The sequence below is a fragment of the Biomphalaria glabrata genome, chromosome 2 (assembly GCF_947242115.1).
Source record: "Biomphalaria glabrata chromosome 2, xgBioGlab47.1, whole genome shotgun sequence".
Lineage (NCBI taxonomy): Eukaryota > Metazoa > Mollusca > Gastropoda > Planorbidae > Biomphalaria > Biomphalaria glabrata.
In genome coordinates, this window is record NC_074712.1 from 14,159,512 (window position 1) to 14,175,555 (window position 16,044).

The window sequence follows — 16,044 nt, forward strand, 5'->3', positions numbered from 1 at the left end:
TATATTTATTGTGGCGGGAAAGAAAAGCTAGGATAGTGGCGGCCCGCATTGCCTCCTACTGACCAAGTTTGATTGGGGCATCCACTGCCTTATATTCTACTCGCACAATTTTAGCTTTATCCAAGTTGATACAGAGGCCAATTTGGGATGCCTCTTTATCTAAGCCGACGCTTATATGCATTTACTTATCGCCCAGACTGGGGGCGCGGTGGCTGAGCAGTGGTTAAGCGCTTGGCTTCCGAACCTGTGGTCCTGGGTTCGAATCTCGGCGAAAACTGAGTTTTGAATTTCGGGATTTTTGGGGCGCCACTGAGTCCACCCAGCTCTAATGGGTACCTGACTTTAGTTGGGGAAAGTAAAAGTCATTTGGTCGTTTGCTATAAAGAAAGCAACTAAGACTTCTTGAACGCTTTCACCAAAGGTGCTTGCGCTCCATCAATGCATTACGATGGCAAGACAACACTACAAATACCGATGTTTTTGCGAATGCCGATAGGGATTGTAAAGAGAGACTGCTTATCCGACAGCTACGCTGTGCAGGGCACTTATCCCCAATGGGGGACCACCGTTTGCCAAAGACAATCTTTTTTGGTCGAAAACGCTTTGAAGATCAGCTTGCTTTAAGTGACATAAAAGAGAGCCCCCAAATCGGAGGACATGGCCTCCTTTTGCGGGACGTCTGGTAACGCTAAAATTGACCCCCGCCGGACAAAGGTTATATCTGCGCTGGATGTGGCAAAATATGTAGGTCGCCATTGGGACCTCCTTAATTTTTTAACTAAAAAAACCTTTATTATAATGTTACAGCAACAAGACACACCAAGTTTTTGATACAACTACGCAACGGTCGCAAGACTTAGGTGTTATATACAACTACACGAAGGTCGCAAGACTTAGGTGTTATATACAACTACACGAAGGTCGCAAGACTTATCACGAGGATGTGACTTAACTTGACAGATACTTGAATGAAAAAACGTTATAGATATATCAATGGACACATGACCAACTCAGACCATCTCATTTGTGTGACCAAGTTAATGTACTTAAGTGTTGACAAGTGAATGAATACACTACATATTTCAATCACGAGAAGGCAAAAGTCACCGGAAAAAGTAAATGCAGTGGAAAGCTACTCAGCAAAAATATTTGATTCCAATAGATCATTTTAATGAATGTTTTGGAAGAAGGAAAAAAATCTTTCTAATCTAATTTGCAATGGTATGTATTTTTAAATAATCTAAATTCCAAATATTTGTTATTAAAAAAATATATAAAAATAAACGTATCAACACACACATCCATTTTAAAACATTGTACAGATACCAAATCTTCCATAAGCGAAGCATAGTTATTAATTGTATATAACTGGCTTCAAAATACACAAGCAAGACAGTCTAGTTGTACACATTTCACATATATTTATTTGTAGAAGATGGTTCGTTCATTAATAGTTCATTGTTAGCAATATAACAAGCGTCCATATGTATTTCTAAAATTGACAATCCCATGCCACTGAATTACAAGTGCTTAATGTTATTTTTGTTTAATTTGAGTAAATAATTGAAATGGCTTCAGACTGCTTTTTAAAAGACTCCGTTTTTTAGTGTAAGAATATTTGTGATAGTGTACCATATACATCTGTTAATGAAAGTTTGTTGTCTATTACGGTGATTGCATTTGTTTCACAATCTCGTCCAAAGCAGACTTTTTCAAAACAACCCTGCGCTGTTTGTCTGCATTCAAAGGTCGGGATCGAAGTGATCGATTCTCGTGATCGGAATCCAGGTCATAGCTTCTGATGGTCATGACGCTCTCGTCAGAGTGGACAGTAGCCTTGACAGGTCGAGGTAGTACTTGACTAGAGCACGCCTGACTCGGGACTGATCTTCTAGCAACGCCATTGGACGAAGCGTTTCGTTCTGTAGAGATCAAAGTCTCATGCTTAAATTGGGCTTCAGGGAAGGACTGCGCCATTTCAAGTGGCAACAAAGGCACGGGTTTCTTCTTGATACCAAGGAGTTTTTCTTTCTTGGCAATGGATCTCTCTTTGAACATGACCTGGGGGGACTCAGCTGTAGATTTTTTCAGTACCGCTGCTTTTCTTTTGATATCTGCTTTCTCATTTTGTTTCAATGGCATTGTTGTTTTGGGGCTTGGTCTGTCCGTAGATTTAGCTTCCCGTCTGACTTGAGGCTTGTTTTTAGATGGTCTGATGAAACAGCTCTTTGGAGTTTCTTGTCCTGCTGCCTGAGCATTAGTATCTGAAACGGCACACTTGGTCTCAATTGGTTTGAGCACATTGTGTTTTTCGTTTTTAAGCAACATTTTCTCCGCTGGTTCCAACCAGTTTTTGGATTTTAAGAGGCACGGTTCCTGAATTCGCTTTTTGCATTTTGAAGTACCCATTGGCAATACCTTTGCTTGTTTACTAACGTTAGATTTTTCTGTCGGACCCTTAATTTGTTGCGTTTCTTTGCTAAGCATATTTTTATTTTTTAAAATGGACTTTGATGATGGCATGTCCTTCCTGTTAATACATGATGGCATGTCCATCTTGTTAATCTTCTCAGCGGATGATGATGTCTTACTAATATTAGACTCCAAGATTTTCTTATCCACAGATTTACACGCATGTGTTGTTGACAGGGGTGCGCTTAGTTTTGAAGACGCTGCATGTTCAGATTCTGGTGATAGCCTAGCAGATAGCATTAGGTCTAGTGGATTGGAAGGTGAGTAAACCGAACTATTCATTGCCCCGTTTGTCTGAAACAAATGAACCAGTGATGATCTTTCGTCCAGCTTTGTTTCGGGATCAACCGAGGACTCGGAAGTGTTTAAGAAAAACTGCGCAGCTTCTGCTAATGTTTGTCCATTGAAGTCTAAATATTTAGGCTCGCAAAGTTTCAGTGAGAACTCTCTTGGAGTTGACGTCGACTCTACGACTCTGGAGTCAACTCCATGACTTTTAGGTTGGTTGGTAAAAAGAGGATGAATCTCATCTACCGGTGACTCGACGCAGTTGTCTTTCAAATGGAGAAGCTCAGTGGGAGTATGTGCAAGTGGCTTTGCATTGTCTGAGAGTTTATCTTTATTGAGAAAACTTTGCCTCTTAGTTCTGTATTTGTCTACACTTTTTATTGGATGGACTTTCATTCTTCTGTTACATTTTTGGAGAACAGTTTCTTTACATTGTTTGACATCTGACTGAAATGGTATTAGATCTTCCTTTTCAGACTTTTCGAACAAGTGTTCTTCCAATGAGTCGATTTGTTTGTGTTTCAGTGAGTTTCGTATTTTTAAATTCTTTTGTTTCTTGAAGCTACTACTGCCCTCCATCTTTAATGCCGTTTTCTTGGTTTGTCCCTCTTCCTGGTCTCCAGATTTGTTAACAATCTCTGTTGTCTTAGTACTACCAGCTTTGGCTTCTCTTTTGCTGGCCATTTCTTTGGAAGCTTTTCTTGTAATAACTAGAGACATGTCAACTTTTGTAATCTGCTTATTCAAATTTTTTTTGCTGGCAGCTCGTTTAAGCTTCGATAAATTTTTATGCTTCTGAGTTTTGAAAGAGGGCACTCGTTGGTTGGTTTTAGAAAGTGCGTATATTTGCTTGCTGCTCAAAGACTTTGTTCTGTCTACATCCTGATTGGGGATGTCCACATCAATCATGTCACCCTCGTTTGATAATGACCCGAGCTGGTAAATGTCAGTAGAGCCAAAACACTTTGAGGTATCATTGACCAACATTAAGGAACACATTTCTGTTAATTGGTCTTTGGTGTCAGGCTCTTTACCAGAAGCTTTCTCCATAGATGAAGGCTTACACATTGTGGATTTTTCACTAGTTGTCGGGCTACACGAAACAGACCTATCGAGTTTTCTTGTCTTGTCAGCACGTTTTCTCCTTGACCAAGCAGTCAGCGTCTCTGGAGTGGTCTCATCTTTACCTCTGTCTTGGAGCTTTGGTGGCTTCTTGTGTAAAGGAGAAGCACTATCTATAGATTTTGCTTTGCTGATCGCTTTTGTCTCATGTGTTCGAGGAGGTGACGTTTTAATTTTAATTACGGTTGGGGAGTGTTCATTCTTCTCGGACTTTTTCAAGGAGGTACTAGAGGCTTTTTGTTTTTCAGCATTTCTTCCCTTAGGAGACCCAGATGTATGCATATGTGCGCTATTTGGGACACTAGTTGAGCCAGATCTAAAGCTGCACGTCAAAGCCGGGGATATTTTTTCTTGTACAATTTTGTAATCAAAATCCTGCGTCTGATTTGAAGTTTTGACTTGCGTTCTCTCAAAAGTTTTAACAGCTGTGCACTGTTCAGAAATTGGAGATATCTTTTCGGTCACACGTCGAGTGTCTGTCGTTGTATCAGGTCTCACTGACTTTACCGAATCCGTTTCTTCTTTACGTTGCTCCTCTATTTCCAAATCTCTTTCTATACCATCCACGGACAACTGCCAATCTTCTAAACTACTAAATTGTTTTTTCCCACTAACCTCTGAGAATTGTGACATTTCCAGGGCGGATTTAGATAAATCTAAAGACACCTGCGATTCTTGCGGGGTGGCGAACCAGGATGCCCAGCTTTGGAAATAGTTGAGCTCACGTTGGCTCTTCTCGGAGACAAAGCAAACGGCATTCTGATCTTTGCAATGTTCCACAAAGTGCTGCTTTGTCGTTCCAGCTGCGCTGCTAATAGTGACCGAGCTTGTCTGCTTGACCTCTTGGATAACGGAATCGAATGCGTTATAAATACGTTCTGTTCCGGATGAGAGACTTGGATCTGTTTCCGAGCCATCCACGTCATAGACGCTTCTCATAACCTTTGACTTGATCACTCTAACTTCACATTCTGAAATTTTACTAGCTACCTGATTCCTCTTTGTGATCGGCAAGTGGGCAATCTTAGAAGCTTTTCTTGCTCGTCTGCCACTAGCGGTGGCCTTCTCGTCAAACTTTTTCGTGACCGTACTGTGGGGTTCGTCTTTCTTTTGGCTACCTACGCCGTGACAGTAGCTAGCTCCTAATTCACAACGAGGAGCTGAATTGGAGCTGGAGGACTCCCGGCTTGAATCGACTTTGTTGTAACTGTCGGAGATACTCCAAATTTTGACGTTGGATGGAGAGGAACAGAAGGAGTCTTTCTTCAGCCCAACTTCCGTCCCTTCATTGATTTCACGTCTGTGCGACGTCTGCTCCGCGAGTTTCAACATGGAGGAAAATGGCGCAATGTTTCGGAAGTCTGTCAGGTCAAGGTCAGACCATTGAGGCGGTCTACCGTTGGTGTTGACCGATGTTGCACTGCTGGACTCATTGCCAGTCACGTTGTTGTGACAGAGGAATCCAGGCGATCGCTTGTAGGCCGCGAAGAGATTTGGAGCTCGATTGTAAAAACGGTCATCCACAAGACTCGACCCTTGAACTCGAAAGTTTCTCCAGTGGAAGTTTTCATCTTCAGTGAAATATTTTTGAAAGACATTCTGAGGAACAAGAAAAACAACAAAAAAACATAAATAATAAATTCACATCGGTCTCAGGAAATTACAATTAAAAAAACAATAAGTTTTCGGGTAAAGTTATGACTTCTATATCAAATGCATGACGCTACAAGTCCAACGTTGGACTCTACAAGTCATTGTATGGCATCCAAGTCAAAGGTATGACATCCAAGTCATAGGTATGACATCCAAGTCATAGGTATGACATCCAAGTCATAGGTATGACATCCAAGTCATAGGTAGGACATCCAAGTCATAGGTATGACATCCAGGTCATAGGTAGGACATCCAAGTCATAGGTAGGAGATCCAGGTCATAGGTATGACATCCAGGTCATAGGTAGGACATCCAAGTCATAGATAGGAGATCCAGGTCATAGGTAGGACATCCAGGTCATAGGTAGGACATCCAGGTCATAGATAGGAGATCCAGGTCATAGGTAGGACATCCAGGTCATAGGTATGACATCCAAGTCATATGTAGGACATCCAGGTCATAGGTAGGACATCCAAGTCATAGGTATAACATCCAAGTCATAGGTAGGACATCCAGGTCATAGGTATGACATCCAAGTCATATGTAGGACATCCAAGTCATAGGTATGCCATCCAGGTCATATGTAGGACATCCAAGTCATAGGTATGACATCCAGGTCATAGGTTGGACATCCAAGTCATAGGTATGACATCCAGGTCATAGGTAGGACATCCAAGTCATAGGTATGACATCCAGGTCATAGGTAGGACATCCAGGTCATAGGTATGACATCCAGGTCATAGGTAGGACATCCAAGTCATAGGTATGACATCCAGGTCATAGGTTGGACATCCAGGTCATAGGTATGAAATCCAAGTCATATGTAGGACATCCAAGTCATAGGTATGACATCCAGGTCATAGGTAGGACATCCAGGTCATAGGTATGACATCCAAGTCATATGTAGGACATCCAGGTCATAGGTAGGACATCCAAGTCATAGGTAGGACATCCAGGTCATAGGTAGGACATCCAGGTCATAGGTAGGACATCCAAGTCATAGGTAGGAGATCCAGGTCATAAGTAGGAGATCCAGGTCATAGGTAGGACATCCAAGTCATAGGTAGGAGATCCAAGTCATAGGTAGGAGATCCAGGTCATAGGTAGGACATCCAGGTCATAGGTAGGACATCCAAGTCATAGGTAGGAGATCCAGGTCATAAGTAGGAGATCCAGGTCATAGGTAGGACATCCAAGTCATAGGTAGGAGATCCAGGTCATAGGTAGGACATCCAGGTCATAGGTAGGACATCCAAGTCATAGGTAGGAGATCCAGGTCATAGGTAGGACATCCAGGTCATAGGTAGGACATCCAAGTCATAGGTAGGAGATCCAGGTCATATGTAGGACATCCAGGTCATAGGTAGGACATCCAGGTCATAGGTAGGACATCCAAGTCATAGGTAGGAGATCCAGGTCATAGGTAGGACATCCAAGTCAAAGGTATGACATCCAAGTCATACGTAGGATATCCACGTCGAAAGTAAAAAAAAAACACGTCAAAGTCAAAGGTAGGACCCTAGATTCAAATGAGAATGTGATATGCATGCTGATCAACCAAGAATTTTTACCGGAATCAAAATCAGACAAAGGAAAAGATCTAATTCATAATTATCTTTGAAATTTTTTCTTCTTTTAAAATTGAAGAATACTAAAATTGATTATAAATGTATTTTGTATTACTTTACACTAAATACTCTTCATGTTATAACGGCTAATAAACCTATTCGTGACTATTTACTTGTGCACTAGTGAATTATTTAATGCAAAAAATAGAAGAAATGTGTGTTTACAAATCTTGTCATTGAGAAAGAGGCGATAGTTTTTTTTTTAATTCACTCATTTTGTTTTACAAAGCTTTTATCAACTGTCTGGTAAAACGTTTAATCATGTTATTTCTCTCACACCCGTTCTCGGATCAAGTTGAAAATGTGCACAAATTATTCTTTGGCGTAGTCAATACATTAATTAATTAAAAAAAACATTAACCAATTAGTCAATTAATAACAGGTTATTAATTATTTTCTTGATACCAACAAGGGAAATAAACCTTTCAGTATTTACATATATGACTAAATATGTTGGGTTTCGTCCTCTTAAATAATTGTACACTTTATTTCTCCCATACCCATTCCCGGATCAAGTTGAAACATTAAATAATTATGTATTGTACCTAACAAAACACGAATCAATTAAAAATTAACCAATGTCGTTTAAGTCATTGGTGATTAATTATTTTTATTGACATCGAAAAGGTAGATAGCTTCTACATTATGTCCCACGTCCCACTGTCACACGCCTTACTGTCACACATCGTTTGCTTGTTCTCCTCTCTTCAACGTTGACATGAGTGTTTATGGAATTGAACTACGACAGACCACAAACCACGTGATTTAATCAGAAATCTATTCAGCCTACACAACCAAACCATCTGCTCACCTCTATAACCTCTAGTCATGGTTACATCAGAAACACACACATACTCTAACAATTGGGAAGTCGAGGATTTTATTACTAATTCTAATTTGTTTGCTTTTTTGGAGATGTCAAAAAAATACAGATTTTACTTCAGCTTAAAAACCTTATTTTTTAAACTATCCTCCCCGTTCATTACTAAACATTTAGGGCCATAGCTTTCGAGATGTAGGGTCTCCAGGGAAGTAATACCATGTTTCGTTTGTAGAAGGTAATACGACACATGTACAAATTGTTTCCCCTTTGTAATGGATTTAGCGCCTTCATGATCCGATAAAAAATATAAGCTAGGCAATTGAGCAAATTAGCATAAACATATGTTTGTAAACACACGCAAGATATGGTCTTCTCTTATGATAAACAATTCACCTGTTTCTGTCTCTCCTTCTGGCAATACTTTTTAGCGTATTCCAAGGCCCTGGTAATTATGTAGAAACCACTGCAGAGATAAACAGCAAGGTTATTATAGAGTACAGACAAATGCCTACAATTATACATCAACCAGGTATAATGATTAAGGGTGTGACTTCACTCTAAAGGACCATTACCCCCTTTCCCTCTTGTATTAGTATTGATGTCAGACACACAAATGTATGTCTATTATCTGACCTCAGGGACATTTAAAGGCTGGACTAATTAGAGTTGTTAGCATGTTTGTCAGTGTCTAGTCGCTCATATTGCTAAGGGAACAGTTTAACTATAAGCAACATAAGTTATACACTGGGGCCCCTACTTGTTTGGCTCCCGACCCCCCAAATGTTTTCAAGGATATTTTCAATCGTTTTGATGAGAGAGCAAAGGAACTATTGCCTTAAGTGGTTGATATCTAAAAAAGCTTAGGGCCTTATCAAATCTAAATCCGGCTTTGCCAAGGAGTGAACATGTAGACCTAGGATCTATGTTAGGATCTATGTTAGTTTACTAATAAAATTAGCTGCTGTAACTTTCTTAACAATAAATTTCGTCATTGAACGTTTGTTTTTGAGTAAGTGAAACAGTTTGGGAACTGTTTATAAATGTACAGTTATATAAGCTTCCCATTCCTAGATCAAGTTGTAACTTTGCACAATTATTCATTGTCCCTAACAAAACAGGAGTCAATAGAATAATTAACCAACTAATTAATTAATTAGCGGTCATTAATTAATTTTGTTTGATATGGGAAAAGGAAAATAAATATTTCAGTATTGTTATATATTACCGCCAATGTTCAGTTCTTTAACTTAGATAAGCTTTTTTTAAAAAGTATTTTTTTTATATTTTGCTTGTTTTAGAAGATACATTTTCTACGTATAGTCTACGGATTCGCTTAAATATGACAGTCTAGTTTAGTTTCAGAAGAGGGTGAGCGTTCTTTGAGCCTTGCTGTTAGTTAAACTCTAAATCAGCGTAGAAATAAGTAACTTACACGCCAGACAGAAGGGAGGTTAGTATGCCTTGAAGCATCCATTCAATCGAGTGTACTGCCATGACTTCAGGGACTAAACAAAGTAAATAGAAAAAAAACAAGAAAACTATAAGAAATACTATTTGTTAACAAAATGTATATTGTAATTGTATCAATTAGTTTGGAGAAAGAAAGACGAAGGTTACGTGATAGCTTTTTAAATGTATTTATTTTTTAAAAAGTTGTACCACTTAAATTCTAACTCTAGGGCTGTGTCAACGAAGTGATTATGAAGATAGAAGGTAGTATAGTTATCTATGTTTTAGTTTTAAACTTTTAAGCAACAAAGTATAAAGGGGACTAACTCAACTTATACAGAGAGAGAAAGAGAGAGTGAGTGAGTTGATATAAGCTACAGAAGAAGTTATCATCATGATTAACATTCAGTTGAGCGATTCATCTGCCCAGTCACAGGAACGGATAGACAACTCATCTGTGAGGAATTGAGCATTTTATGTGCGTGTGTGTCCAGTTTGATTTCAAGGCAGAAGAAAGCGACGGTCCTGTGAATCACGTCACATCAATTTATCTGAACTCATCCACTAAAAAAACATCAAGTGGTTTTGGGGTTAAACAACCAGGGGCGGACTGGCTATAAGGGCATCGGGCAAATGCCCGGTGGGCCAGTACCCAATTGGGCGCTTTGAATGACAGTAATTCTTTTACAAGATTTCATATTTTCTTATACAGGGCACTCGCCTTACCTTTTATAAAAGATTTTATACAGAAAAGGAAAGCTTGCACACTTCCGGACAACTGGTAATCTTATAACATGTAGCATGTGACACAACAATGACTTACATACACTCATGTAATGCACTACAATGACTTACATACACTCATGTAATGCATATATTCAGTTTTCGAAGCATTAATAAGTTATTTGCATATCATTAGGACTGATACTCAATATGTGGGCGAGAATGTCAGATTATATAGTCTGCCAGGCACTGGCGGATCCAGAACTTTGGAGTGGGGGGGGGCGATTTTTTCCAAACCCTAACCCTAACGCCCAGTAAACCCTAACCCTATGCATAAACGTGCGTACAGCATATATATATATATTCGATATATGAGAATAAAATAAGACTTTTTCTCAATCTTCGGCAAAAAAACAGAAAAAAAAACAGTCTTTCTCTTGCAAGCTTGGGGGCCTGGGAGCGCGCTGTAAGCTTCTTCAGTGGGGTTCGGGGCGAAGCCACGACGCCCAAAAGCGTTTTCTTGCATTTTTCACGTCTGAAACGCATTCTTCTGACATCTACAGCTCATTATTTATCAGTGGGGTTCGGGGCGAAGCCCCGACGCTAAAAGCGTTTTCTTGCATTTTTCACGGCTGAAACGCCTTCTCCTGACATCTACAACTCATTACTTATTAGTGGTGTTCGGGGCGAAGCCCCGACGCCAAAAGCGTTTTCTTGCATTTCTCACTGCAGAAACGCATTCTCCTGACATCTACAGCTTATTATTCATCAGTGAGGTTTGGGGCGAAGCCTCGACGCTAAAAGCGTTTTCTGGCATTCTTCACTGCAATAACGCATTCTCGTGCCCTACAGCTCATTATTCATTCTATTATAAAGTGCCTTTTGAATAATGAGAAAAATATTCTAATATGAATTTATAGTCCCTTAATACATTGCAAATAAAACCGATATGTTCTTTGAAAAGATTAGATACCCCACATATTTAGATTAAGGTTTTGAGGATCTCCGCCGAAAAAAAAATATTCGATTAATAATATTCAATAAAATTCTACCATACATTGTGAGTTATAGTCCTAAATTTATTTAACTAGAAAAATATGAGATAGAGTAAAGGTTGGAAAAAGTCGACTAGGAAAAGATTATCTGGCTTTTGAACTAATCTCAACCGTGACTGTTATATTGAAAAATTTCGTTTGAATTATAACTTTTCCAAAGCAAAGTCTTTCTTAAAATAGTTATGATAAATTCATGTCAAATTACACAAACTCTGTCTGGAAAGGGCAAGGGTGGTAAAATGAAAACTATTAATTCTCGCTCCTTTTTATAATTTCTGCTATTGATTGCATTTTGCATTAAAGAATAGGGGTTGGGCGACTCGATATAAGAATTTACTTTATAGCATATATAAATTATATTAGTGACAGATTCTTTTAATTTTGTAATTTCTTACTATAATACAAAAAGAAAAAGTATTGATTTGTCCGATGGGGGGAAGGGGATTGCATGTATCGCACTTCCACCTGTTTATATTATATAGATATTCGACTAATTTTGTTCACATACTTTGATTTCTCCATAAATGCACGATCGTCCACCCCCACTCAAAGGGTTTAGATGGGAAGGGCGGTGGAGGTATTTTCTCTTCCCCTTCCAATCGGCCAACGGGTGAACGAAATTATATAAAGACCGGTTAAAATACCAATAACAAGTTTTAATCATATAGATATTTAATTGATTCTCTTAGCAAACTGTGATTTCTACAAATAAATAGGACCGCCCCCCCCCACTCGAAAGTTTATGGTGGGGGGGGGGGCGGATTGATGCCATCGCCCCCTCCCGACCCTACCAAATCGGCCAAAATACTAGAAGGGGGGGGGCGAAATAATCTAAAAATAGGTTGAAATATAAATAATTAGTATATATTATTAACATAAGTAATAAATTCGCATACAAATTGTGTGAATTCTATACTATAATTCGTCCGCCCCCACCCCTGGGGGTGGGGGGTCGGCCGAGTGGGGGGCCCCCCCCCCCCCCCTGGATCCGCCAGTGCTGCCAGGCCTATATGTAATGCAGTAATGATTAAACTCTGTGGGTCTAAATTTCCAACCTTAACTAAAGATTTCTTCTTTTGGTTTCATAAAATATATCTGTTTTTATATTTATCAAATCCGCAACAAATAAAAGTGTCTTTCTAGTGCTGAATTGCCACCAACGGCTTTGTGATCAACTTCTATAACAAGCTTAAACATCAGCCGGATATTGAGTATGTTCAGTTCATTCGTCTAGTCTTTCGAATCTTCAAATTTGATTATTCCCCTTGATACAATCTGCTAAGTCTATAATACAACATAACATAATACAAGGTCTAGGTTAATAATAGTACCAATTATTTTTGAAGCAATTCTAAATGTGTTAGAAATTTTATTTAAAGTAATACATATCGTACACATTATTATCTAGCTCGATAGTCTGTGTGTACGTGTACTTTCTCCTGTGTCTATTTGTTATAACTGTGAAGATATTTGACACTTCGAGTCAGCCATACGTTATCATAGTTCTAATAATATAGTTTTAGTTCTAGATCTAGACCTAATATCTATTATAACAATGTTAGTACATAATTGAAAATAAGTTGAAAACTCTGTAATTAACAGGGCCAGATTTATATATGTTATGAGGCCCTGGGGTAACGACGGATGCCTCTAATTATTTTTTGAATTAAAGGAACAACTTTTTCCGTCAAGTCTTTCAAAAATGTATTGCCAAAGAATATAATGTATAAAGAATATAAAGAATGTAATAATTATAGGATCCCAACAGCAACAAATGCATGTGAGAAATGGAAGTCATCTACCAAAATTGAGAAAAGACTAAATGTGGCTCAACAAAAATGGCTAAGACGGATTTTAGGAGTCATTTATAGGCTATATATCGGGTACCAAACAAGGAAATCATATGCCGAACTGGGAGTCGACCCCTTGGTAAGGTTGTGACAGAGCGTCGCATGAGGTTTGCGGGATATGTTCTCTGACAAAATGAACTACACATACCAAGAGTTGCGATGGCATGGAGGAGGCTTCAGACATTGGCAGTGACAAATCTTTGTGGAGACAGCTTGCTGCCCAATGCACCGAACGGCGCAATAAGTAAGTCTAATGAAGTAATTAATGAAATCAAATACAAAATTACCGCGTTAACGAATGGAACTTAACGAGCTGTTTTTTTTTTCGATGAAAAGTCCTTTATGATTTCACTGAAACCACGCTCCGCCAGTTCATCAAAATGGAGCCGAATCGTGGGGTCCCCTTTCTTGTGATACTCCGAGGCATTAGGCTTAGCCTCGCCTGATCTTCCCTAAATCTGGCCCTGTTAGTATATAATTGAAAGTAAGTTTTAAAAAAACTTTGTAATACTAATTGATGATTGTATTCATGTAGATCTAATCTATATTTAAGATTCTGTCTCAGAATTCTATTTTAGACCTAGGTCTAGATCTAGATCTAAATGTGGGAATTTTGGCAGTACACTCTAAAATAAAGTCTAGATCTACTGTAGTCACCTTCTTCGTGCTGCAAAATTAATTGATGAACATTTATAAAACTAGGAGTCGCTAGTTTCTTCATGCTTCTCAATAACTGATGTTAGCTTTAGTTACAACACCGCAATCTTCTCTATGGGTTGGCGTTGATAGCTTAGTACATTGATGTCTTTAGCTGACTTCACTTTCTCAAAGCAGTATTCTATGGCCATCGTTTCGGGAGAACACACTTCCGTTTTGTACAAAATTCGTCTTGGGAAATCCCGAAACGTGATGCATGGTCCTTCTCTGGCAGGGATCGAGATTACCATAAAGCCATAGACATAAAGCCAAAAGGGAAACACTTCCTTGTAGTTTTCAATGTCCACTAAGAGATTTTTAATGATTTGTCTAGTCCAAAGCAGTACCTCTCCCTGAATGCCGACCCGACCCTTAGGAAGGCCTAAGTTGAGGCCCCTCGTGGACTGCTGCGAGGTCTGTTGTCGAAAAATCCAACGCTTTAAATCTCACATTTAGGGCGTACGACTTTTAGAATTGCTTACGTTAAAAAGTAGTTGTTTTTTTTAAACTTTCAGCAGTTCTATTTTTTTTTCTTTTTTTTTTTAAACGTTGTGAGAGATTTGTATCATATAAGATAAGATAAGATTCCGAAGATTAAGGATGAGTGCAGTGTTTCACATGACTACGTAAACCCAGTTGCGATCTGCATATTTTTTCGCATCTCAAGCGGTCTATAAGTTTTCTTTTCCACTTCTGCACCTGTCTTCAATAAAGGCTTTTCTTAATTCTTTGGGTCTTTAATGTTTGTCCCGCAGCCATTGTGAGAGCCTTCCAACAGTCTCTTTCAGAGGCCATCTGTTACTAGTTACATTTCTCTATGCCAGTGAGGGCAAATGGGCACCTGAGTGGATCTTTATAGCGCTTACGGGGATACCTCAATTACACCGTCCTCTTAAAGCTACCCAAAGAGACTTAGTTGTATGTACCACAATGTCAATAGTTGTTGTGAATCGTTTGTTTTTCTCAATAAGTAGATCTGGTTGATTTAAATCTTTCTTGTCAATATATTTAATTGAAAGTAAGGTGTATGTATGTATGTATGTATGTATGTATGTATGTATGTATGTATGTATGTATGTATGTATGTATGTATGTATGTATGTATGCATGCATGCATGTATGTATGTATGTATGTATGTATGTATGTATGTATGTATGTATGTTTGTATGTATGTATGTATGTATGTATGTATGTATGTATGTATGTTTGTATGTATGTATGTATGTATATACGTACGTACGTACGTATGTATGTATGTATGCATGCGCATGCATGCATGTATGTATGTATGTATGTTTGTATGTATATGTATGTGTGTGTATGAATGTATGTATTTATGTCTGTAATAAAAATCAAAACCGTTTGACCAATCTTGATAAAACTTGGCATAAAAGTTCACACTGTGCCTGCTGATTAAATTTCTTATAGTATTGCAGGCCTGCGCTAAATAATTGAACTAGGATTGGCAACCCATTAACATTTAGCAGTGATTAGCAAAACAACCATTTACTAATAGCCCTTTTGTAGTGACTAGCATCCTATTAACAGTGACTGACAAACAACAACTACTAACAATCCAATGACTAACTAGATATTATGTTCTGAATTTTGATAAATCCCTGAAAAAAAAAACAGCCATGTATAATATCCAATGATAATATTTAATCATTTTTTTTTCTCATCTGTTGGGTATGGGGTTGGAATGGAGTGTTCAGTACCTGCTCTGTAACAAAGATACTTTTATTTCTTCCTAATCTGACTCTAATCCTACCAGCGTCTCCTTCTTTTTATTATTTATTGTTCATTCCCCCCCCCCCCCGTTACTCATGCTTATTTTTACCCTGTGGGAATGTTATGACAGGAAAAAGTGTGGGGAATTTTAGAGCGTGTCTATGTAGATGAACACGCTACTTTCTTGTTGCTAGACGTGTATCTGATGAAGTTCGCAGATTCCATTCAAACCTTTCTATAATGAATAGATGTTTTGACTACCTACCATTGACTCATGTCTACAATAATATATATATACATTTATTTTAGCTCTGCATTGTGTCGTCTGTCTATATACAAGCTTACACTTGTGGTAGCGAAAGAAAAGTTCGGGCACAATGGTTTGACTGGATTTTTCTTTTTTTCAAGGCTTGGGAAGTAAGCAAAGACATGTTGAAAATAGGTGTCAACCTTTTAGGGACTATGTCCGCTGTATATCTAGGAATTCAATTTAGATGTACTCAGGACAGAACTCAGAATAGAAAGTAGAAATAGAATTTACAGAACTTATCTA

The 16,044-nt window shown here is 38.5% G+C and overlaps 1 protein-coding gene across 1 annotated transcript; it reads right to left on the minus strand.

Annotated features, from left to right (window-relative positions):
* Positions 1-1,207: 1,207 nt before the first annotated feature.
* Positions 1,208-13,921, minus strand: LOC106078624 (uncharacterized). The gene is made up of 4 exons (XM_056019239.1): positions 13,721-13,921; positions 9,419-9,491; positions 8,380-8,449; positions 1,208-5,481 (listed from the first exon to the last, which is right to left on the minus strand). The coding sequence occupies exons 1-4, from the start codon at positions 13,782-13,784 to the stop codon at positions 1,666-1,668; spliced, it is 4,023 nt and encodes a 1,340-aa protein (XP_055875214.1). The 5' UTR covers positions 13,785-13,921; the 3' UTR covers positions 1,208-1,665.
* Between the last annotated feature and the right edge of the window lie 2,123 nt (positions 13,922-16,044).

Bases quoted from the DNA above. Each gene is read 5' to 3' on its own strand.
- LOC106078624 (XM_056019239.1), bottom strand. From the start codon at position 13,784: ATGAAGAAACTAGCGACTCCTAGTTTTATAAATGTTCATCAATTAATT. The intron at 9,492-13,720 runs GTGACTACAGTA...TACTTTGTTTAG, and splicing joins AATTTTGCAGCACGAAGAAG to TCCCTGAAGTCATGGCAGTA. The intron at 5,482-8,379 runs GTGAATTGTTTA...CTTGTTCCTCAG, and splicing joins AGAAGGAGAGACAGAAACAG to AATGTCTTTCAAAAATATTT.